This window comes from Lithobates pipiens, unplaced genomic scaffold, assembly GCF_037356315.1.
Source record: "Lithobates pipiens isolate NorthernLeopardFrog02 unplaced genomic scaffold, aLitPip1_a1.2 Scaffold_3, whole genome shotgun sequence".
Taxonomy (NCBI): Eukaryota; Metazoa; Chordata; class Amphibia; order Anura; family Ranidae; genus Lithobates; species Lithobates pipiens.
In genome coordinates this window covers 41,206,586-41,233,075 of record NW_027507790.1, presented here as the reverse complement: position 1 = coordinate 41,233,075, position 26,490 = coordinate 41,206,586, and the positions used below count along the sequence as shown (strand labels likewise).

Sequence of the window (26,490 nt, the reverse complement as noted above, 5' to 3'; positions counted from 1 at the left end):
TCTTGCCTCTATCTGTAATTGTGATTGATGGTTTGTTTGGTTCTATGAAGCACAATTTGTCTTGTAACCTTTTATAAAACTCAATAAAATAAAAAAAATTGGGGAAAAAAATCCCTATCTTCCATGATATATTACTTTAATTGCTTCCTGTCCCACATCACCGGCTAATGCATGCTCTCAAGGGTGTGCAGCGACTGGGATCTGTGACCCGCAGTGTCCACCAAACACAGCTGATCACTGATCGTTGTACCAGGTGGCTGTGAGCGGTCCTGGTCCCAGTCCTGTGACCAATCACAGTGTGCACATGAACAGTAGTAAACAATGTCATTGTTTATTATTGTGTAAGCTCTATGATGTGCACCAGACCCAATCACAGCGGTCATGTACCATGTAATAGCGGTGACCAATCACAGCATCACAGTAGTACACATGCAGGTTAATTTACTAAAGGCAATCTCACTGTGCACTACAAGCGCACTTGGAAATGCAGTCGCTGTAGTTCTAATGGGGACATGCAAAGTAAATAAAAACAGCATTTTTGCTTGCACATGATTGCATAATAGAAATCAGCAGATCTTCCCCTCAGATCTACAGTGACTGCACTTCCAAGTGCACTTAGCACAGTGGATTTTCCTTTAGTAAGTCAACCTCATGGTTTCATGAATGAAACCTTCACACGGGCTTTTACTAATTGCTCATGATTGTAATAAGCAATCAAAAAAATAAATCATTAAATCCTGCCCCCCCTCCCCCCCCTGAGTAGTACAGTCTGTCCCTCTTTAAAAAAAAAAATTAATTATATATATATATATATATATATACATATACATACACACACACACACACACACACACACACACGCACGCACACACACGCACACACACACGCACACACACACGCACACACACGCACACACACGCACACTACTGTGCAACATAGGAATTGTGGTGTAGAAAAATGGGAGCAGGTGCTCTGGACTGAAATCAAAATTTGAAATATCTGGCTGTAGCAGAAGGCAGTTTGTTCACTGAAGGGCTGGAGAACAGTATAATAATGAGTGCCTGCAGGCAACAGTGAAGCATGGTGGAGGTTCCTTGCAAGCTTGGGCTGAATTTCTGTAAATAGAGTTGGAGATTTGGTCAGGATCAATGGTGTCCCTCAATGCCAAGAAATACAGGCAGATACTTATCCGTCATGCCATACCATCAGGGAGGTGTGTTATTGGCCCCAACTGTATTCTGCAGCAGGAAAATGCCCCAAACGTATAGCCAATATCATTAAGAACTATCTTCAATGTGAAGAGCAGCAAGGAGTCCTGATGGTTTAGCCTCCACAGAGCCCTGATCTCAACATCTTTGAGTCGGTCTTGGATTACATGAAGAGACAGAAGGATTTGAGGCAGCCTACATCCACAGAAAAGCTGTGGTTAGCTCTCCAACAACCTACCTGCCAAGTTCCTTCAAAAACTGTGTGCAAGTGTACCTGGAAGAATTGATGTTATTTTGAAGGCAAAGGGTGCTAATGCCAAATATTAATTAAATAATTTGATTTGGATTTCCCTTCTGTTCATTTACTTACCATTTTGTTAACTGATAAAGGTACTATTAACAATTAATTAAGCAACTTATAACATCCATGTGAACAATATAAAACCATGTCACAAAAAATATAAAACACAGAATTACTGAGTTGGAAAAAGGATCACCTCCCTCCTAAAACTACCTATAAACTCAATCAGGCGTAGCTAATCACCTCAATGGCACACAAAGCCATTTGACTTTCAATTGTGATCATTTTGATTAGCTCAGCATGAAAAGAGCTTTCCTGGAGCATTTCAGTATCTGGTAGTGCAGCTGAAGCAAACAGTCAACTATGGCTGGCAAGGCACTGTGAAAAGATCTCTGGGATAAAGTTGTGGACGGGCAAAAGTCAGGAGATGGATATAAATACATTTCAAAGAATAAGGGTCGAATTTTGAAATAATTTTCTTTCAAAAATCTTATCTAAGAATTTTTATTTGAATTTCACACCATTAATGGGTGCAGCAATAGCCAATTTTCGTGTGGCCATCGAATTTGAGGAATCGGGCATACTGAAAATTTTTTGAAAAACAAACGATTTTATAATCAATGATGGGAGAATGATGCGAGAAATTTAATCAAAAAAAAGAAATGTGCATGTACAAGAAAAGAAGATTCCTGAAAAGAAAAGAAGATTCCCAGCCACCTGGAAAAAAGCGTTAGTCAGATGAGACTAAAATTGCATTGTTTGGCCTCAACACCAAACGATATGTCTGGCAGAAATCCAAAACAGCTCACCATCAAAACACCACCATTCCTACAGTAAAGCATGAAGGTTTTGGTGGTATTTTTTTTTTCAAACAGGGATTGGAGCACTTATCAGGATAGAAGGAAAAATGGATGGGGCAAAATACAATCAAACTCTTGAGAAAAATCTACTGCCTTCTGCCAGAAAGTTGTCAATGGGAAAGTGGTTTACCCTTTAACATGACAATGACCAAAGCACACAGCAAAAATGACCACACAGGAGGGAAGAAGAAAAGGGGTGATCCTTTTTTCCTACTCAGTAATTCCGTTTTTGAATTTTTTGCTGATATATTGGTGTTGTATCTTTTACTTGGATGTTATAAGTTGCACTGAGTAAATACAGCTGGAAAAAAACAAAAACTGTGTCTGGCTTCATTTCAGGCTGCAAAGCAACAAAATGTGATAATTAAAAAAAAAAAAAAAAAAAAAAAAGGGGGGGGGGGGTAATTATTTTCTATACCCACTGTATATTAAAACAAAAACAGTGACCATAATCAACGCCGTACCAATCAGTGTCCCTGATCACTGCCACACCAGCCATATTGTCTCTAATCACCGCCACATCAGTTACAGTGTCCCTGATAACCACCACACTAGTCATTATTGTCCCTAATCACCACCACACCAATTAGTGTCCCCAATCATTATTATAGTGTAATTTATGGCACTAATCAATGCCGTACAAATCAGCGTGTCCCTGATCACTGTCACACCAGTCATATTGTCTCTAATCACGCCACATCAGTTACAGTGTGTCTGATCACCACCACACCAGTTATTATTGTCCCTAATCACTGCCACACCACTCCCACTGCAACTGATTACTGTCACACCAATCATTGTCCTCTAATCACCGTCACACCAATTACAGTGTCCCTGATCATTATTATAGTGTAATTTATGCCCCTAGATAGCCTGAAGGTGCTCTTTGGACCTCTCTTTGTAGCTAGGCTGTATAAAAGGCTCACACATGTGGTATTGACATACATAGGAGAGGCAGAATGTGTTTTGGAGTATATTTCTAAGTATGGCTGTGCTGTGTGTTAGAAATATCTTAATTGACAACTTTGTGTAAAAAAAAAAAAAAAAAAAAAAAAAAAAATTTGCATTTTACTCCATGCATTTTCCAAAAACTTGTGGTAAGAAATGACAACTATGTCTTTCAAAAGATACCTTGGAGTGTTTGCTTTCTAAAATGGGGTCACTGTGTAAGTGTTTCCACTCTCCGGTGCTTCCAAAATGCGATAGGTAGTGCAGAAATTAAATGTGTAATTTATCTGCCTAGAACACCTTATGGTACTTCTTGGAATTTAAGTCCATACATGTCGCTAGGCTATGAAAATGTCTCCCCATACTTGGGAGGCATAGCTGAATGTGTTTGGGGGTGTAATTCTAAGTATGTCTATGCTGTGTGTGAGGAAAAAAACATAAAAATAGCAAAAAATACAAATAAAAAAAATAAATGTATTTCATTTCTTCCTTTTCCAAAAATATGGGACAAATATTATACAACGTCAAAAAACTTACCATGCACTCACTGGGAGGTTGCCCAGAAAACAGTAACACAATGGTATCCTACTTCCCATCAGTTAGCACAGTTTTCCTCCACCTATTCCTCCCTCTGCTGGCAGGGCTGAGGCCACACGGGAAACATACTGCATATCTTTTGGTCCTGTAAAAATCTCTGCAGCTTCTGGCAAAAGATTTTCCAAATCCTTTCAAAATGTCTTGGCCATTCTAAAACCCCCCCAATCCTGCATTACCACTATTAAACATAGAGGCTTTTTCATCCTCTTAACGCATAACAGTAGCCAATATACTGCTTACTTAAAAACTCATTATCACAGGACATTGGAAAAAGAAGATGGCATCTAATCCGACCAAAGTTGTAGCTTTGACTCAACGACATTACTCAAAAAAATTATTGGACTCAGATCAGAATCCCTCCCAGCATTTGAGAAATCTTGGAAACCGTGAGTTCTTTGGTATGTTAACTAAGCTGTTGATATTATCTACTCGGATATATCATTATCTACTTGGATACTGTTCTGGAATTTTAGGGTCTCCAGATATGAGATAGGAAGTCAGAACATCAGGACTAATTGAGTTCCCAAACGTGTACACACACACACACACACACATATATATATATATATATACATATATATATATATATATACACACATACACACACAGTATCTCACAAAAGTGAAAAAGTCAAATTTTTGTAAATATTTTATCTTTTCATGTGACATTACTTAAGAAATTACACTTTGCTACAATGTACAGCTTGTATAAGTGTAAATTTATTGTGTCCTTAAAATAATCAATACACAGCCATTAATGTCAAAACCGCTGGCACCAAAAGAGAGTACACCCCTAAGTGAAAATGTCCAAATTGGGCCCAATTAGCCATTTTCCCTCCCTGGTGTCATGCGACTCATTACCGTTACAAGGTCTCAGGTGTAAATGGGGAACACGTGTGTTAAATTTGGTGTTATCGCTCTCACTCTCTCATACTGGTCACCGGAAGTTCAACACCTCATGGCAAATAACTCTGAGGATCTGAAAAAAAAAAAAAAGAATTGTTGCTCTACATAAAGATGGCCTAGGCCAGTGATGGCGAACCTATGGCACGCGTGCCACAGCTGGCACCCAGAGCCATCTCTGTGGGCACGCGAGAGGGTCCTGGTTCACGGTTGGGAGAACATGGCAGCAAACAGCGGCGAGGTACAGGAAATTAACTGCACGAGTGAGTGGGTGGCTCCGCAGCCTCCGCGCGGAAGGCTACAGACCTGAGAGCACGTGAGGGAGAGAAGCAGGCAGCGGCGAGGTGTGGGAAACTGTCTGCACGAGTGAGTGGGCGGCCCCACATTCTCCGCGTGGTAGGCTACAGGCCTGACAGCACGCATGGGAGGGAGAGAAGAGCTTCACTGCTTCATTGTATGGCTGAAGAGGGGCGCAGCATCCCTGGCGCCTTCCAGAGCTTGAACTCCTCAAACCTCCTTCAACAGTGAGGCCCGGAGAACAGACTGACTGTGGGCCCAGAAGACAAGGACAGGCGAGAGGCACAGGCTGTGAGGGAGCCGCTGGATGGAACAGGGATGGAGACAGGTACCGGGCACAATTATACACTGAATACCTGCAGACGAAGACTGGGGCAGGGAGGCAGAGCAGGGATTGCAGATAAGGACATAGCTAGAGGTCTCCCTTTCTCTCAGCTCTCCACTTTTTCAGCCCCCGTGTCCCCCCTCTCTCTCTGTGTCCTCTCTCTGTCCCCTCTCTCTCTCTGTCCCTCTCTCTCTGTCCCCCCTCTCTCTCTCTATGTGTCCCCTCTCTCTCTCTCTGTGTCCCCCCTCTCTCTCTCTGTGTCCCCCCTCTCTCTCTCTGTGTCCCCCCTCTCTCTCTCTCTCTTTGTGTCCCCCCTCTCTCTCTGCCCCCCCTCTCTGTCCCCTCTTTCTCTGTGCCCTCCCCTTTATCTCTGTCCCATATCTTTCTCTCTGTCCCATATCTCTCTCTCTGCCCCCCCTCTCTCTCAGCATCTCTCACACTCCTCCCCCTCTGTGTGCCCCCATCTTTCTGCCCCCCTCTCTCTCTGCCCCCCTGTGTGTCGCCTATCTCTATCTGTCCCCCCTCACTCTCTGTCACCTTTCTCTCTCTATGTGTCCTCTCTCTCTCTCTGCCCCCTCTCTCTCTCAGCATCTCTCACACCCCTCCCCCCTCTGTCTCCCCTCTCCCTCCCCCCTCTCTCTCTGCCCCCCATGTGTCCCCCCTCTCTGTGTGTGCCCCCTATCTCTATCTATCTGTCCCCCCTCACTCTCTGTCACCTTTCTCTCTCTATGTGTGCTCTTTCTCTCTGTCCCCTCTCTCTCTTTCACTGTGCCCTCCCCTTTATCTCTGTCCCATCTCTCTCTCTGCCCCCTCTCTCTCTCAGCATCTCTCACACCCCTCCCCCTCTCTGTCCCCCCTCTCTCTCTGCCCCCCCGTGTGTCCCCCCTCTCTGTGTGTACCCCCATCTCTATCTATCTGTCCCCCCTCACTCTCTGTCACCTTTCTCTCTCTATGTGTCCTCTCTCTTTCTCTCACAGCCCCCTTTCTCGCTCTCTCACAAACCCCTATCTCACAACCCCCTCTCTCTCACACACAACCCCCTCTCTCTCTTACACACACCCCCATATCTCTCACACACCCACTCTCTCTTTATCAGCACCCCTCTCTCGTGAATTGCCGTGTTGGCACTTTACAACACAAAACCAACTTATTTATTTCAGTTTGGGCACTCAGACTCAAAAAGGTTCGCCATCACTGGCCTAGGCTATAATAAGATTGTCAAGACCCTAAAACTGAGCTGCAGCACGGTGGCCAATACCATACATCAGTATAACAAGACAGGCTCCACTCAAAACAGGCCTCGCCATGGTCGACCAAAGAAGTTGAGTGCACGTGCTCAGCGTCATATCCAGAGGTTGTCTTTGGGAAATAGACGTATGAGTGCTGCCAGCATTGCTGCAGAGGTTGAAGGGGTTGAAGGGGTGGGGGGGTCAGCCTGTCAGTGCTCAGACCATACACCGCACACTATCAAATTGGTCTGCATGGCTGTCGTCCCAAAAGGAAGCCTCTTCTAAAGATGATGCACAAGGACATGGATTATGTGACCAAGATAAAACGTATCTGGTTTAGGTGGTGTCAATCGTGTGTGGCAGCAACCAGGTGAGGAGTACAAAGACAAGTGTGTCTTGCCTACAGTCAAGCATGGTGGTGGGAGTGTCATGGTCTGGGGCTGCATGAGTGCTGCCGGCACTGGGGAGCTACAGTTCATTGAGGGAACCATGAAAACCAACATGTACTGTAACATACTGAAGCCAAGCATGATCCCCTCCGTTCAGAGACTGGGCCACAGGGCAGTATTCCAACATGGTAATGACCCCAAACACACCTCCAAGATGACCACTGCCTTGCTAAAGAAGCGGAAGATAAAGATAATGGACTGGCTAAGCATGTCTCCAGACCTAAACCCTATTGAGCATCTCAAACGGAAGGCGTAGGAGCGCAAGGTCTCCAACATCCACCAGCACCGTGAAGTCGTCATGGAGAAGTGGAAGGGAACTCCCGTGGTAACCTGTGAACTCCATGCCCAAGAGGGTTAAGGCAGTACTGGAAAATAATGGTGGCCACACAATATTGATACTTTGGGCCCAATTTGGACATTTAAACTTAGGGGTGTACTCACTTTTGTTGCCAGCGGTTTAGACATTACTGGCTGTGTGTTGAGTTATTTTGAGGGAACAGCAAATTTACACTGTTATACAAGCTGTACACTCACTACTTTACATTGTAGCAAAGTGTCATTTCTTCAGTGTTGTCACATAAAAAGATATAATAAAATATTTACAAAATGTGAGGGGTGTACTCACTTTTGTGAAATACTGTGTATATATATATATATATACACACACACGCGCGCGCACACGTATACCATAGAGCAGGGATATGCAATTAACAAGTCCCATGAGGCATAGCAAGACTTTGACAGCCACAAGCATGATACCCAGAGGCAGAGGCATGATGGGACTTGTAGTTTTGCAACAGCTGGAGGTCCACTAATTGCATATCCCTGCCATAGATGATAGAATCTAGACTCTTCACACAGAATAAATATTATATTGATTTGGATTATTACCAAAGAAATATAGCAGAATACATTTTGCCCTAAATGTATGAAAAAAAGAGATTTATTTGCAAAATTTCATAACAGAATAACTTTTTTCCACAATTTTTGTTGTCATTTTTTTGTTTATATAGCAAAAAAAATAAAAATTTTAAACCCAGCGGTGACTAAATACCACTAAAAGAAAGATTCATCTGTCTCAAAAAATTATACAATTTCATTTGGGTACAGTGCTGGGTGTTGAGGTTGTTAAATAGTATGTTTGGGCCAAGAGAGTTTTAACAGTTTCCATTCCTAAGTGACGTGGCTGCTGTGTGCAATGTATCATACTGTAGTAGCATCAGCTGTGTTCCACGGCAGTACAGCTTTCATCTGCTGCCAGAACAAAATTGAGCTCTGAGAGTAGACTGTCCTTTGTTGGTCTTGCTTTTGATCCAGAGACTATGGGATCTGCATTGTACTTGATGATGTCAGAAGACCTGTGACCACCGGAACAGAGGGAAGAAAAAGGCTGCAGGGACCGGTCATACAGCCTAGTGGAAGCCTGCGGGAGCAGAGGATTGGTTAGTAGACCTGTTTTTGGTGCCCCCCAGACCCAAACATTTAACCCTTGCAGTGTGGGGGCAGTCCCACTGCAAGGGAGCATATTTCCTTTCCCTGGCATTTACACCAGGTTGCAGCCTTGCAAATGTGGTAAACAGATACCAGATGCTGAAAAGCTCATGTCCATCACACCAAAGGACAGACACTAAAAACAAATTGAGGTTAGCTGGAAGTGGGAGAGGTTTTTCTACAGAATGTCCCTGGGGGTTTTTTTTTGCCAGTGTTAAATCACCTAAAGGTGGTTAAAACTAAAGTCTTGTGTCCTGAACTGTACAAATAAGAAACCATATACATATTATTTATTCACTACCAGACAAGTTCTTCAAAAACATCTTTTTACTACATGCAGTATAATAAAACATATCCCCCCACTTTCCCAAAGCCAAAAAGATCTTTCCCCTCTATCCTTCATATGTGCTTTTTAATTATATTGGACCCTTTTTATAGATACCCTAACCAAATTGTCTAGGGATGTCCCTTCATTAGTCCAGCAGAAAGTTAAATGTATACACTCTTGGCTTTATGGGTCACTTGTGAGGCAGGAAATTTGACAAAGCTACACCACGATACCTTGCTGAAGGACCATTTGTGCTGCAGGCAGAGACTGCTCATCGCATAGCGCAGGAGTCTCCAAACTATGGCCCTCCACATGTTGAAGAGCTACAATTTCCATCATGCCCAGTCATGTCTGTGAATGTAAAAGTTTTACAATGCCTCATGGGATGTGTAGTCCCACAACAGCTGGAGGGCCGTAGTTTGGAGATCCCTGGTCTAGCGATACCCACTCCCAGCTCTCATAAGCCCCTTCTTCGAATCACTCCTCCTCCTACTAATACTAGGTAACATCAGTTCCAGATTAGTAGTATAAGGCTTCATGTACACAGGACGTTGTTTAACCTCCCTTGACAGCCAGAAACCAACATCTAAAAACATCTATTTAGCAGCGTTTCTAGAAGCGGTTTTTAAAAAAATATATAATTTTTTTGTTAAAATTAAAAACGTTTTGCAAACGAAATGCTGCTAAACACAAGTTACCGCGTTTAGCAGCATTTACAAGCTGTTACAGGCATTTAGCGCTTCAAATGCCTCTAAACATCTATCATTAACGCATTTTTTGTGTTCCAAAAACTGCTTCTAAACTCAACTGCGTAGAAACGATTATAAACTACCCTGTGTACATGTACTGATAACAGAGGAGAGTTCAGGGGCAGCTGAAAAAAATGCCCAACTGCTCCTAAGGCTCCATGCACACTGGCGTAAAAAAACGTTGCCTGTAGAAGCAACTCAATGTTATCCTATGTGTCAATGCACATTAGGATAGAGGCAGAAAAAAAAAAAAACCCTTCTCATTTGCGTTTCTGATTGGAGCTCACTGGCAGAAAGAAAATGTAAAACTCTCCTAAACTCGTCTAAACTTTGTACAAAAAATGCTCTGAGGGTTTTTTACTCCAAAGAGAACAGACTTTTTTAAGCCCAGTGTGCATGGAGCCTTAGGCTTCATGTACACGGGACATTTTTATAACCTCTCCTGAGCGATTTAACTTGACAGATAGTAACCGACATTTAAAATGTCCGTTTTGCCACGTTTAGTGGCGTCTTGCATCTTTTTTTTTTCAAATAGGCAAAAATGAAAAATGTATGTAAATGAAACGTGGCTAAACGTGAGTTACCGCGTTTACAAGCCATTACAGGCATTTGGCATTTGCCATCCTAAATGCATTTTTTTGCGTTTCAAAAAATGCCTCTAAACTCAACTGCCTAGAAATGACCCTGTGTACATGTACCGATAAGACAACAGAAGAGAGTTCAGGGGCAGCTGAAAAAACCGCCCAACTGCTCCTAAACGTCCGTTTACCAGCAACAGTGTACATGAGGCCTAATAGAGGGCAGTCAACAGCTGTATAGTTAGCACTGGATCAGGTGCTTAAGCTAAAATATGTTCTTTGGTGATTAAATTGTACCAGGTATATTCTGCATTAGAATTCAGCAAGCTGAGCAAGCCGATTCTGCTTCACAGAGGCACCTGTGTGAAAGGGGCCTACGCATAATTATCTCTGTTTGCATGATGATTGGCCCTGGATGCAGATTGTCTGCATCCTGGGCCGATCACCTGCCATTCTCTTCATGAGGGATTACATTGGCAATGGCCGTGAATAGCTGTGACAGCTGTCAAGCTCCTTTTGCTTTCCATGGGGCTTCCTGTTTGCAGCTAATTGCAGGGAATCCCACGGAGTCCCCCCACAAGCAATGGTCCCTTTCCTAAATGTGAATGGGGCCTAAAGGGGTATTAAACCCACAAACATCAATTTATTATATTGCGACGTACAATTTCTTAGCTGTCGTAGGTGCATTATTATCCTTTTTGTAAGCTTTTACCCCTTTCAAATAAATTAAAAGTCTAAATAATAAAATAAATGCAGCAAGCACATTTAAGGAATAATACGCTGCAATAGAATACATTTTTTAGGTTAAATACGGCTGTTGAAAAAAATAGACTTGATCAGTGCTGAAACCTCCTTTTATGTTTTACAGTAGAACTAAACCCATCTATTCTCCTACCTGCTGAGGTTGGTGCAGTCAGCCTCTATTTAGATCTGCAGTTGCAATGGCATTGCACACACAGCCAGCTATGGCACCAGCCATTTGAAGGCCTAAAAGAATGGTTGAGAGCTAACCTAGGCAGGCACACTGGTAGCTATGACAGTTATCATCAGAAGCATGACTTGAACGAAGCGCATATTGCGAATGCATTAGATGGCAAACTATAAACTAAAACACTGCACAGAACATGACCGGTATGCTTGATTAAAGATTTAATGACATTTTCTGAACCTAACATGAGCGTTCTATATTGATAGAAAATAAAATTGATGGCACCCTGCAACCTATAGATCAGGAAAACAGTTATGGAAGTAACTGAAGAGTGATGATTATTTGGAGGAACAAAGACTATAAAAGGTAACAGCTGACCCTTTCAATGAGGTTTTCTAGAAGTTTGGGATACCTTGCACCTGAAATGCACACCACTCATCCTTTGGCAGACTTTAAAGCGTTCTAATGAAAACAACTTATGTGCAGAATTTGCATTTCACACGTACAAACCAAAGGTCACAGGGGTGAGCAAGCAATGGGCATGAATAGACTTGCTCCAGTCTATCATGGAAACAAAAAGGGAAGACCTTTGTTCTTCAGAACTATTATAGGTTTTGCGTTAAGAATGCTCATTGGAACACTTCTATATGCTAGCAAATTTGAAAGCTTTCCATCAGCTTTTAATCTTCCATCCATCATTTAAAGCAGTGGTTCTCAATGTTTTTGGCCAACATACCCTGAATTCCAGTACCTGAAAATTATTTTAAAGCTCAAAATCTTGTTTAAGGTTAGAAAAAGAGAAACAAAAAAGTTCCAGAAAAGAAATATAGAAACAAGATTGAAGGCATAAAAAAGATCAAGTTGTTAATCGAGCCTGCCCACTTCGTTTTGTTACATTTCAGTTATTTATGGTTTTAATTTTTTTTTCCCTGGGTTTCAGTTCCTTTGTATCTGCTGTCATCATAAAATGCATTAAGATAAAAAAAAACCTTCTGCCTTTACAACTCCTTTAAGGTAGCGCAGCTTATACATTTTAAAAAAATGTATCCAGCACCAAAAAAAAAAAAAAAAATTACCGGCAAGTCTAAATGCCTTATCTAGGAGTACACTGCAGGACACAGGCTAAGTATTTATAGACCCTGGGTTATAGGCTGCTATTGGAAATTGGCAAATTTTTTTGGACATGCCCCCTTGGGCATATCCCTATAACCCAACCCCATTCCGTGAGACCTTGGATTTTTTAGCAACAGAAGTGTTGTAGAAGAGTAACACAGAAACGTAGGGAAAAGGTGTCTTGTACTATATTCCAAGATAAAAAAAAAAAAATGTACAGGCAAGTCAAAATTCCTTTTACTTTAATTGTTTAGTACAGGGCAAAGGCTGTATTTTCTCAGACTCTGGGGTGTTTACAAGCAATAAAAAAAATAAAATTATATATATATATATATATATATATATATATATATATATATATATAGAAACACTTTTCCCTTTCAAGTACTGGATTGGTGGTCTAACAAGCTAAGGAATTTCTTTTTTGACTGAACAGAAGCATTGGGGAAGTTTGGAGCCTCACCAAAGAGATGCCCTGCTTCAAAGAGCATACCAGGCATGGAGACCTTTACAGGCAGCTTCAGCTGCCCAAGCTTTTAACTGCACATAGGGACAGTATTGAGAGGCATTCTGGAAATTTGTGTCATGACTTGTTCTAGGGCATCAACATAGAAAAGATGGCAGGCACTGTTTGTAAATGTTTTGCTAGTGTTCCATCTTGAATAATAGGATCCTGTTGAGCGGTCATGGTCCTAGTCCAATTAGCTGCAGCTTGAAAAACCAAGAATGCAGCAATAGCTGGTTGCAGGGCTGAGCCTGCGAGTGTAAATAGCTATTAAAAAGCATTTAAAAATGTTTGTCTGCAGAATTCATGAAGGAAAATCTTTTAAAGGTACAGAAAGATGTTGGTTTAAGACTAAGGCCGCGTACACACGGGCGGATTGTCTGCCCAACTTAGTCCGCTGAACCGTGTTTCAGCGGACAATCCGCTCGTGTGTGGGCTTCAGCGGACTTTTTCAGCGGACAGTCTGACGAACTAAGTCTTTCGGAATTTCCGTAATTTTGTCCGTCCAAACTTGGTTTCAGCGGACAGTCCGCTCGTGTGTAGGCAAGTTGGACGGACTAAGTATGGCGCATGCTCAGAAAGGATTTACACGCCGAAGGTTGCATTGCAGTGTATTGGACGTCGTTTTTCTAGTCCCGTTGTACGTGCTGTACACGTCATCGTGCAAGCTTTCAGCGGACTGTCTGTTCATTCAAATGTTGGACGGACTGTCTGTCGGATTGTCTGACGAACTTAGTTGGGCAGACAATCCGCCCGTGTGTACGCGGCCTAAGACAGCCGAGTCCACTATCGAAAGAGAACGCTTTTTAGTAAATTCTTTTTCCACTGGATAGAGCGCGGCAAGGATTATAGGATGGGTGAAAACCTTTTCAGGAGAAACTCAACTTTCATAAATTGCCCATTCTAACACTTCTGTCCAATCAACCAGGAGGGCTGCAAACAGATCTGAATTTGGCTGACCCCTGCTAAACCGGATGATTTTCGAGCTGTCGAGGACTTCTTGTTCACTCAAAAACTAAAACTGGCATGAAACTGGATGGTACTGTACAAAAGAAAAACGTCCGTCATTCGGCCCATGTATATGTCGGTCTGGAAAACCAGCAGCTGACTGACTCCTAATCCGCGCTCTGTGCCAATGGCAGAGAGCACTGATCAGAGTGTTCTGGCAGGCGGGGGGGGGGGGGGGGGGGGTGGCACGGTTGCAAGACATCCCCCTGTCAGAACACAAAAGCTCAGTGGGGAAGATCGTTGAACTAACCTTGCATGGTTAGTACAGCGGCTCCGACCGGTCAGTTTTTTTTTCCGTGCAACTAAAAGCTGTAGTGTGTACCCGCCTTAAATGTAAAGGTTTTACATCCAGTCTAATACAACATGCAACTGAACAGGAAGATGCTTATCAAGCTCTATGCTCCTTTAACACAATGCCTTTATTCCTCCTCAGGAAGTCACATGACCTCTGCACAAAGGTTTTACCAGCTTTTATGATCTTGCTAATCATAACCTGGTATACAATCCATGGTCAGAGTTTTAAGCTGAAAAGAAACCAATGTCTTCCTGCACAGCAACAAATACTCCCTAGAACTACAAATCATATCTTTGTGCATTCTTTGTCAAAAGCTTCCAAACATAACTCATACCAGTCATAGGATTACAGTTCAGCCTGCACAGGCCCTAGTTAAAAACGTCCGACTTACAAATGACTCCTACTTAAAAACGGAAGGAGACAACAGGAAGTGAAAGGAAATCTACCCCTAGGAAGGGAAATTCACTCCTGTAACATTTATTTTATCACCAATCCTTGTTTCAGCAACAACCCAAAATTTTCAAAATCCAATTGTCATTGGGACAGAAAGAGAGATGAAATCTGAACAGGGGCACAGACAGCAAAACAAACGTTACAGGGGTGTTAACCCTTCCCTATGCCATCCAAAAGCTTAAAAATCATTTTTTGGCTGGAGCTACACTTAAAAAATTTATATGTTCCAACTTACAAAAAAACAACTTAAGAACAAACCTACAGACCGGATCTTGTTTGACAGCCCAAAGCTGGCTATACACTGATTGAAATTTAGCCAGTTCAGCCAGACTAGTGAAATTTTGATTGGTGTGTGACCATCCTAGCTTGATAGAATAAAGTCATTTGATTGATTTCTGTAGAAGGGACACGATGGAAAATGTTTCCAGATCAGCGGCTGCAGATCAATGTAATTTAACAGCAACTGGTGCCACTGTCAGAATACAATGTCCAAGCAGGGGATTCCTCCATCCACTTGATTTTTGTGGGGGGGTTTTTTCAGTCTGCTGGCTCAATGAAAACTAACCATGTATGGCCAGCTTAAAGCGGTAGTAAAGCCTGCTTTGTGATTTTTACCCACTGGTAAGCCTAGAATAATACCTATAGGTAAAATGAATATCTCCTAAACATTCACAGGTTAGGAGATATTCACCTTGCAAGCAGCCAGTAGGAATGGGTTTGGGTGTGTTCAGGATCCCGCCTGCCAGATCCCGCCAGGAAGCGGACACTGCACACCGCACTTCCTTAGGAGCTTGTCACTTTTGATCTGAATGATTCAACTCCTCTGATGCACTCATGTGACACCCCCTACCATATTCTGAATAGGGGCAATAGGAAGTAAGTACATATGTGGCAATTTGTGCTTGCAACCTGTTATGTGTTTTGTAAAGTGCAATAGTGATAGAATATACATATTATGAGATACGATTATTTTTGTATGTGATTTTACAATTTCTAACCAATAAATTATTTTTATCCAAAATTGTGTGCTCACCTCAGTGTCAGCCCTACATCCTTGAAAGTCCTATTTTATGGGTTTTTACAATACACACATTTTACAATTCGGGATGTGGATGTAGTAGCTGACCCTAGAACTGGTAACACCATTCTCTATTCACTGCACACTGCTCATCACAGGCAGCAAGACATTTTCTGGTCCGCAGCTGCACAGATCGGCAAATGTCTCGCTGCCTGTGATTAGCAGTGTGCACTGTTGGCTTCCTGGCGGGGCAGGATTGGGTAGGTCGGATGCCGATCACTGGTGCATATGTTCTGAAGGTCCGGCATACCTTGCCAGAACTTCAGGGCTTCCTGCTGAAACCGAGTGATGCTATGGTGGCTCCAGCCAGTCACACAGCCAGAGCATGCAGAAAGAAGAAAGACTGGGCGTTTTTTTACCTTACAAGCCACGGTTTAAAACTGCTTTATGTGTAGAAGATTTTGTAACTCCTCTCCTGGCTACAGAATACTCTGACTGGCCAGCAATCACTTGACATAACAGTATGAATAAAAGCATAATTGTGCTCTACTGCTTTTAGGCCTCATCAGTTTTACACAAACCAACAGGAGGTAATTCTGCACACAGTATAGGTGGTTTATTTTGATTGTCATTTTTATTTGTGCAATGAAACTACCTTAAAAGGAAAAAAAAAAAAAAAAAAGAAGAAAAAGGCAATCTGCTCCCAGAACATTATAATTACTGTGTACAAGGCAGTTTAGAAGTTGAATCTATATACTGCAAAAATTACCAAATATTTTCAAGCCAGCAAAAAAGTTAAAAGGGAAGTACAAAAATCAGAAAAAAAAAAAAAAAAAAAAAACATTTATAGGTGGATGCAGCAACAATCCTATGCTGCATCTGTCCCCCACCGCCTCTAAAACTGAGAGCTGAGCAATCAAAGGATGTTGATCGCCAAGTTTTCAGTCTTCAGCAAGCAAAAAAACAGTGAACCGGGTCTGCTCTGCCCCTCCAGAGCAAACTGGAGTGCTGGGCTGTGGAGGGGCGGGAGTGGCTGGCTCAACCTCTCAGGGGCTCGCTGAGAGGCTGAGCCAGCTGCTTGCTGGTCAGGCATCTGAGCGGATTATGACATTGTCAGCATTCCTACAGAGCCTGGAAAGGTTCTGTGACTTCAGCCGACAGCAGGCTAAACCCCACTGGGTCACAGGAGTGCAGAACAAAGTGCACTCCTGTGATCCGTAAGAGAAGTATGGCCAAAAGAGCATAGGTAGTGAAAATAATCTCTATTAGTATGTTGGAATATTTTTACAACTGCTATGGGATATTTTATAAGCCTGTTGACATCAGTTTTTAAAATATATGAGTCATATCTCACTGCTCATATAATGATGGCAGGAAAAAAAATGCCACTCTTGAAATAACCGTTTTAGTGCAAAAGCAATGAGAAGCATAAATAGCAGGAGTTACCTACCCACCATCTGTGTATGCAAAGAGCATTTGTTAATTCCTTCCTGGTCGTGGACAGATGGAGCTACATGTATCCCGGTAACTATCCTTCATCCGCTCCCGAGAGAGGGAGAGTGCTGCTTAATAACCCAGGACCTAATTAACCAGCCTAACAATCTGCTTACACCTGTTCAGGGTCAGATCCACATTTAAAAAGGAATCTATAGATTATATTTAAAGTTATTTAGAGATACACATGAATGTTATTAGCATAGTGGCTCATTTACACTCCATGTGATTCCGAACAGTCTGAAGCATTTTCTAATGTGAGCAAACTGCATGACAGTTAAAGAATCCTCATATGTCAGTGCAGCCTGTTCTCACCACAGCAATGCATGGGTAAATACTGGAAAATATCCAGGTCTGCTGTGTTTGTTGTGCCCCTCTCAGATTTAGTTTCACATCGGTATTGGGGACTTGCCCTGACTTAATGACTACATTTCATCAACCCCAGGAAATGCCATTCCTCTGAATGCCTCTACTGGCCACCGCAATATTTTACAGGCAGAGAAAATGTCAGGACCAAGTAACAAAGTGACACTAGATCAGGGAGCAGCAAAAAAAAGTGTTTCTGGCTAACAAAACCGCCGGCATTCTGTGAAGTCTGCTCTAAGCAGAACTTTAATGTTTAGAAGCTTGAAATGGATTATAAGTTTACCTTAAAGTGGATGTAAACCCAATTCATGAAATCTGACCTGGGCACATATCTGTAGTGTTTTCTTATCTCTCTCCAAACCCTTCAGACCCCTTTCATACTTGTGCGACTTGGGACTGCAAAGACGCATGACAAGTCATACCCCATGATTTCCAATGAGTACAATTCATATCTGTGCAACTTCAAGTCGTACCAACTTCAAAGTAGTCCCTGTAATACTTCGGTCTTATTTTGATGAGGGTTGAGGTGCATAGACCTCAAGTTTACACAGGCATTCCCTGAAATTACGTCAAAATCAAAATCTTTCTGCTGCTTCATTTCTCTGTTATCTGCATGATCAATTCTGAAAAGTTCTCAGACACAGAATCTAAAAGAAGCTGGAAATTTTGGTTGGGGTGGGTGCATAGAGATAGATTAGCAGAGAGCTGATATATTCACAGTACAGCTCTACATGTTTCTTCATTCCTCTGCCTATGTGGAGAGGGGGTGTGTGCCTTTCCTCCAATCAGTTTACATAGAGTGTATGCCCAGACTGCCCTCCCATTGCTGGAAGAGGAAGTAAAAATTCAAACACAATGTTCACTTTCTAAAGAATATAGATAGATGAAGACAGCAGAAACACATGTGAAACCTATGTAGGGAGATTTGTTTCATCCCTGTGTATCAACTGAGGCTGTTCACTTCACTGGGTATATGTGAGGGTTTACATCCACTTTAAAATCCTAGGACCAAAAAAAACAAATCCCTGTAAGGATGAAAACAGGGTGAGATTGAGGAACACCTGTTACCCTGTAAGGCAGGGGTCATCAACCCCCGGTCCGCGGTCCACTACCGGGCCGTAGCATCTTTGCAGCCGGGCCGCGGCAGGCTCCGGTGGATCAGAGAGGAAAGCGGGCGGGCGAATAAGAGAAGTGGGCTGGCGAGCAGAGATGACATCTCTCTCCGTCCGCCTAGCATCCCCGCTCTTCCGCCCTTACAACGTGCAGAATGTCGGCGGTGCGGCGGGGAGCAGAGAGATGACATCATCTCTCCCTGCCCGCCTAGCATCACCGCTATTCTGCCCTCACAGCATACAGAGTTTCGGAGGTGCGGCGGGGAGCAGAGAGATGACATCATCTCTCACTGCCCACCCCGCATCTCTGCTCTCCTGCCCTCATTTAAGAAAGACCACTGAACCAGTGTCACCAATACAGTGACAATCCTCATCTGGTGGCACTGGCGGGTGATGTGGCATTCCTCAACTGGTGACAGGCAGGTGATGTGGCAAGTGGAATTCCTCAACTGGTGGCAGGCAGCGTGGCAAGTGGCATTCCTCAACTGGTGGCAGGCAGCATGGCAAGTGGCATTCCTCATCTGGTGGCACAGGCAGGTGATGTGGCAAGGGGCATTTCTCAATTGGTGACAGGCAGGTGATGTGGCAAGTGGCATTCCTCAACTGGTGGCAGGCAGCGTGGCAAGTGGCATTCCTCATCTGGTGGCAGGCAAGCGTGCCGAGTGGCATTCCTCATCTGGTGGCACAGGCAGGTGACATGGCAAGTGGTATTCCTCATCTGGTGGCACAGGCAGGTGATGTGGCAAATGGCATTCCTCAACTGGTGGCAGGCAGTGTGAAAAGTGACATTTCTCATCTGGTGGCAGGTGACATGGAAAGTGACACACTCAGGGCTCCCACTGATTCTGCATTATGGTGAGTTGAACTATTTCATTTATATTACAATGTATATAAGAAATAATGCGTTTCAATCATTCTGACACCATACCAACCATGGTGCCATGATGATTGTAGCAAGCAACAGCCGAACACCAGCTATTGCCCGATAGATTGCCGGCAAAATTCGCTCCCCCCCCCCCCCCCCCCACGCGTGTGCGTACATCACCCCCAGTCCCTCGCCGGGCCTTGGCACAATTTTCTTCCACGCAGCCGGTCCCCGGTGCCAAAAAGGTTGGGGACCACTGCTGTAAGGAATAAATCCAACGAAGCTCAAGTACACACCTCCAATGGTTAACTCCAGGCCTGTGCAGATCAGGAAAGTATAGGAGACACATTAGGGGTATAATAGACCCCCGATGTCTCCACAATGAGGACCTGTCATCAGCAAAATTACTATCACATATAGTGCTTGTCTGCCCCTTGTGGTGTAAAATTAAATTAAGTACAATTTTAAAAAGGATTTACTAAAATTGCAATAGAACACATTGTAACAATGTGAGAACTAGCCTAATGTAATATCAGGACTTTTTCAGCGATGTGATAGTTTGACTGATGATTACTCAGTATGGAATGGAACCCAGATTCAATTTATATATTTTTTTTAGAAACAAAGCTTACTCTTGATTGTATTTACGACCTCTAATTTTTTTATACGTATAACATTTTTTATAACCACAAATTTTGAAAAACACACTACTCCTCCTTATTTTCTGCTCTAAAACATCAAATACAATTTTCAAGACAGTACAACCCCCCGGTCACCAAATGACCCCTTTTTGACAACCCAAGGTGATCTTAGTTTTTTTGCCTCAAATTACAGAGTCTTGTAACGGTGCGCTAAATACAGCACATCATTAAATATAAGGATTAATGTACAGGTCACAAAGTGGGCTGATGGAGAAGAGCGGGTCAATGTGCACACATTTAACCCCTAGATTGCCCTAAGTGTTAACCCCTTCCCAGCCAGTGTCATTAGTACAGTGAAAGTGTAAAGCATTATCAAGAGTTGCACCGATACCACTTTTTTTTTTTTTTACGACCAAGTACAAGTACCGTTACTTTTTTTCCAAGTACTCGCCGATACTGATTCCTTTTTTTTATGTCATGTGACAGTGGCACTAATATACAGCACTGATGGGCACTGATGATGTGACGCTGAAGGGCACTGATGAGGCGGCACTAATATGCAGCACTGATAGGTGGCACTGATAGACAGCACTCATTGGCAATTGTCATATTTAATGGGCACAGACTGGCCTCACTGTAACTTAAATAATACAATTAAATAATAGTTTTATATTGTTGTTGTCTGTTTTCTCCCAAGACAAATGCCGGGTTTCACATATAGTGAACGGGCTGGGTGTAACAAGATGTCCATTGCTGACTTCTGACTGCAGGCTTACTGCGGCCGAGTGCAGGGTGTACCAAGATGGGCGTCGTGGTGTGCTGATGGAACGTCACTTCCATTAACGAATCTTACGGGTCACCGATTCTGACGGAACACCCAGCATTTGTCTTGGGATTTGAAACATAGCTGCTGCATCCGCCCTGCTGCATCCACCCTGGCCAGTCACGCTGGCGACTCCCTTCTCTCTGCCCACTGACTTCTGGGAGTGACACCTTTTAAAATACTGCAGCTGCTGACTTAGGGCACTTACCTGTCTTCGGATCGACTGCCGGGTGCTGCCGCCGCCATTCCTAGTGAGGGGACCCGGCAGTGAAGTCTTTTGGTGTCATAGCTGATTCACTACTGTGCATGCGCGAAGCGCGCTGCTCTTTCTAATTGGCCTGGCAGCGAGGGAAGGTAGAGGGGGGAAGAACTTCAGGCCGCCCCACCCCCCGGAAGTGGGGAAAACCGGTCACTGTTCCCCTCTCCCCCCCCCCCTGAAAGGTGGCAAATGTGGCACCGGTGGGGGGGGAGCGTATAAGTGGAAGTTCCACTTTTGGGTGGAACTCCGCTATAAGCATCAGAGCATTTGCACGAGTACAAGTACTTGTGCAAATGCTCGGAATCGGTGCAACCCTAGTATATCACTGTATTAATGCAGTTCCCCCAGCATCAGTGTCAGATTGCCCCCCCCCCCCGCACTATTGCAGTTCCATTAGAAGTCGCTGATCACCGCTATTTGTACACACACACATATATATACCATCATATGTAGGTCCTATTGCTTTCATGCAAACCAATCAATATACACCTATTGTGATTTTCTTTTATCAAAGACATGTAACAGAATACATTTTGGCTAAAATTTATGAAGAAATCAGATTTTTTATTTATTATTCAAAATCTTTTTTCCCCCCCCCAAAATGTTCAGGTTTTTTTTGTGTATTTTGCAAAAAGATTAAAAACCCAGTGGTGATTAAATACCACGAAAAGAATGCTTATTTCTGTTAAAAAAAAAGAAAAAGAAAATTGTCTAGGTATAGCGTTGCATGAACACGCAATTACCATTTAAAGTAGCACAGTGCTAAAAAGAAAAAAAATTGCCTGGTCAAGAAGGGGGTAAAATCTTAGCCAAAAGCTTTTTGAAGGATGTAAACACAAGTTCACAGCTACTACCAAAGCCATAAACTTGTACAATTTCTTTAAGCCCTTGGTGCAGGTAACTTTCTTTTGAAGAACACTAATTTGGTGCCCAGTGGATGCTGTCAGCTGGAAGCCATTGTGATAATGTTTTGGTGGTGTATGCCCTATATATTTAGCACTCCATGAGCTTGTTTACATCTCTTTACTGCCATAAAAGTGAAACTTAAACCAAAAATTACTTTAAGGCAAGCATTACAATAAATCAAAATATGCACGCATAAAACACTCTACAGCTTTCATTGCAATAATTCCTGCAGTGCCAATTGGGTTTATATTCAAAAGCTGTATAAATAGTCCACAAGGCACTAGCATTTGTTTCACAATTCCATGCTTACCAGGTATCCCTCAGTCTTCTTCTGACACCACTTTAGTAAAGCATTCCTCTTGGAGCCACCGTACTCTCTTGCAAGGGCTGCTAAGGGGTCCTTTCTTTCCTCCCTAAAATATGAAAATGTTTGCTTAGGGTAAGTAAATTAACAGCTGTAACATTTTAAAGCGGATAACAACAAAACATATGGGGGGTGAAGGCCATCTTTTTTCTGTACATTAAGGGATAGTAAGTAAGAGTGCACGGGGATCCAAAAGGAACAAGGTCATAGATCAAAGAATAAAGAGCCAGTATCATCAAATAAACAAGTGCATCCTAGAGAATTAAACTAGCTGTGGGAGCTGAGCCTCTTGACCTGTGTTCATTATTAAAGCACACAACATACCAATGGCGCAAGTTAAAGTGTTACTAAACCCAGTAATATGAAAAAAGTTAATCCGCCCCCCTGCAGTGCCCACAGCTTATAAATCTTTTTACATTAAAATTCTGCCACAATATACATTTTTTGGCTGATCTGTATACCATGGACACCTGATAAACTGCAGGTTTTGCCCGAGTGCTGAGTGTTCAGGTAGGAGGATATTTCCACTATAGCCTGTGTCCTCATGCTGTTATGGGAGCATGAGGACACAGGCTATAGTGGAAATATAAAAGTTCCACAGTGAGTATAACAAGCATGCTATTCTGAATATACAGACAGATTTTACTGTTGTGGGTTTAGTAACACTTTAAGTATCTGCTGGCTGTTTGATTTATATATGTAATAAACCTCAGTAAAGACCTCTGCAGAAAGATCGCTGCTTCCACACAGCAAGCAAAGGTCCTGCTCTGTGCCATGCTGTCAGAAGATAGGATTGTTCGAAACTCAAAACAAAAAGGAATTCATCACGTTGGGTTTTAGTTTGTTGTGAGGCCATTGCTGCCTTGTGCAGCTTTTGATATTTTGATGGTAAAAAAATGTGCATGTATTATTTTTTTCCCCAAGGAGTCTGCAGAGCATCAGTCCCGCAGACACTCAGGATAGCCATCTGCCCGTACTGGAGAGCAGGAAGAATCAATGAACTACCAAAGCGCTCACCAGTGCCCTCAAACATCACTGAGAACTACAAGCCGTCAGCTGCAATGGCTGATGTTACTTGTAGTCTATTTATTCACAGGAAACCTGTGAAACTGACCTGTTGCCAATTAAAGGATAACCAATTAACTGGTATGCCACACATATACACACACAAACACATACATACACTGTATACAGCACTGCATTAAAGACCGGCAAGATTCTGGGAAGGACATCACTGTGTGGGCTCAGGAATACTTCCAAAAATCCCTGTCTGTGAACACAGATCACCGTGCCATTCAAAAATGCTAAATAACGCTCTATCATGCAAAGAAAAAGCCATATCTAAACATAAACCAGAAAAGTTGCTGTGTACTCTGGGCCACCGGTCTGTTGCACCCCCAGATTATATAGACTAATTCCTACTCTGTCTTCTGCTGGAGATGTGACCACTCTGATGGTGTTTTTATTTCATGTCTTCTGGACCAGTCCATCTTTCTCCCAGTTTTGGAGTGGTGGGCATAATGATGTAGCTCAGGTCGATCCACCTCCCCCTGGAGCCAAGAGTGTGGCTTAGTGGAAGACATGGCTCCCAACTTAAGGGAGAGAACATTCCTGGGACTGTCCCTTTTCTAAACTTGAAATGCCATGCGTTGCAAAAAAAAATAAAAAATCAGTTCTCTCCCTTAAATTCTGGAAATATCTTATTCATTCAAACTGACCTGTCTACTGAGATACCTACAAACACGGGCAGAAAAAAAAGGTTTCATCATGTATGGTCAAGGTGGATGGAGGAACCAACTGCAGCAGATGATTTGAGTCCTTTAACTTTTCGCTTACCCCAGGAAGTTGCGTATCTCTCCATGTCTATTACACCTATTTGTATGTATCCATAAGAAAGGATGCGCTGTAGCTCTTTTTTAGGGTTGTGGATTAGTTCAGGGGTATGTTGTTAGAGTTACAAGACCCCTAATGTTTCCCCAGCTTTTTGCTCCAGTGGGTGAAGCACAGTGCACTACTTGATTCAGCAGGGATTTTGACCACTTTGAACTTGGAAATATTCAGAGTTGAGTGTGTCCAGGGTTCACACTCAGCAGAGGAAATCAGGGAAAGGATGTCTACACATCTCCCACCGCTCGCCATCCTAACAAGTGTCTGTTTTGGCCCCGAGAGGAGCGGGAGAGCCCGGGAATCACAGAAAGAATGTTAGAAGCCCAGATCAGTTTTACATGAAAGCCAGGAGCATGCTGCATACATCTGAAAAAAGTTTTCAGTCGATACTGCAGCTATAAGCTTGTTTTCACCTCTTCAGACTTTGGACATATTAGACATATTCAAATAGCTAAAGAGGTTAAACACATTTTACTGGAGGGAAAAGAACTGAAAGAAACCTAAAGCTGACTCACTTCCATGTCTACAGTTGTACAAGCATCATTTTTTTAAGAGGAAGTCAACCCACAAATGTAACTGTTTTCCAAAACAGTTATATTCAAGGCATGCCTGCTGGCAAGAACTGGCAGCGTTGCCAGTGTACTGATGTCTTCTCTCAGCCAAACTGTCAAGCCATCAATTGGTTGGTCTCATACCTAATCACATGCACAGCACCATGACAACTGTCGATCAAACAGAGGCTAAGATGGCAGATTCTTTGGCTCCAAAGGATAAGGGATAGATTCTGCATTGATAAAGGTGAAGGTGGTGATGTCTTTAGCTGTAAAGGACAGGAGGGTTTAGTTCCTTTTTAAAGTGAAGAGCCAAATTTGTATGCAGCTAGCTCTCTCCACTTTCCCTGAATATCAGACAGAAAAATGCAGAAATCAGGAGATAACCTTCTATCATACAGGGAGATATGGCATGGACTTACAGGAAGTGATACATTCAACAAAATGTGGAGACAGATTCCTATACTGTACTTGCAAATAATTACAGTGTACAACAAAAGTGCACATTTACGAATAGGCATTGGACAGTTAGAGCCCATGGAAGTTTGATAAACCTGGTATGCACACATCTTAACAGGAGGCTAAAAGCTCAAAATAATGTTTTGCACATAACAGCACTGTCACATTCCCTTTCCAACAACTGTGGATCACCCTTTCCCTAATAAAAATTCATGTTTTATGCAGCAGATATGTCCAGCATATTGAAAAATATAACTCTACAAAGTTACACAGGGTTTCTGAGCATTTCCGAGTGTCTCCAGCGCCCCCCCCCCCCCCCCCCCCCCGAGTGTTTCCATGTGTCTCTGGCTACATGCAGTACTGCATACAATAGAAGTCACTGTGGAACGAATTATCTGAGTTTCCAAGGACTTCTATGGGGAAACTTGCTTTCATTTTCGAGTGCTTTGGACTACAAGCATTCTTCTGGAACAAATTATGCTTGTAATCCAGGTATATGTAATTTATCATCATGTATTCACACAGGGAGTACTGTTCTGGATACAATATTTACACTAAGCGCAAACTTTTCTTTTTATTTTCATGTCACACTTTTACCTGATTCGATTCCGTGCCGTTGGTGTGACGGATGCGGTAGGGGAGGAAGAGGTGAGGGATAACTGTGATGAGGATGAAGTCATTGACATCAAAGGAGAAGCAGAACTCCCATCTGGAACACTGATGTCACGTTTCAGTTCCTCGCTGCTACGGCGTGACACTAGAAAAAGGACAAAAATAACTTTACAGACAGTGCATAAAAGGAAACAGCTTTAAGTGTCAGATAATGGCACCAAAAGAACAACTTGGGCACATGATGCAATTTCTCTCATACAAATATGGCTAATAATTTGATGACCACAGTATAAACAAAAGATGACAGACGTGCAGAAAATACAGTACTGAATGTATTTTAAAATGCTTCTTTTACTACAACAATAAGGCTTGGATGAATACCAACTAACAACTTTCACAGCATACCAATTATTATCCAAATTCTATCCTGTATCCACCTCATGAGACCTCAAACAAGCACAGGAAATCCCGGTGGAAGTTCAGGTTAGATACTTCCTATGAAATATTGTTTCTATTCTCAGCACAGGAAGTAAAATAATAAAAATGTTAAAAAAAAGGACAGACACAAA

At 42.7% G+C, this 26,490-nt stretch overlaps 1 protein-coding gene across 7 annotated transcripts in view; it reads right to left on the bottom strand.

Annotated features, from left to right (window-relative positions):
• SPECC1L (sperm antigen with calponin homology and coiled-coil domains 1 like) overlaps positions 1-26,490 on the bottom strand; it is a 141,822-nt gene that overhangs the window by 11,504 nt on the left and 103,828 nt on the right. For 6 of the 7 annotated variants that reach the window (XM_077461536.1, XM_077461537.1, XM_077461539.1 and 3 more), the window contains exons 12-13: positions 25,907-26,066; positions 22,359-22,461 (exon numbers count right to left, since the gene is read on the bottom strand). In XM_077461536.1, coding sequence (XP_077317662.1) covers positions 22,359-22,461; positions 25,907-26,066 — 263 coding nt within the window. Of the gene's footprint in view, positions 1-8,041; positions 8,540-22,358; positions 22,462-25,906; positions 26,067-26,490 lie in introns of those variants that run through there. The other variant, XM_077461535.1, reaches the window with a different exon arrangement.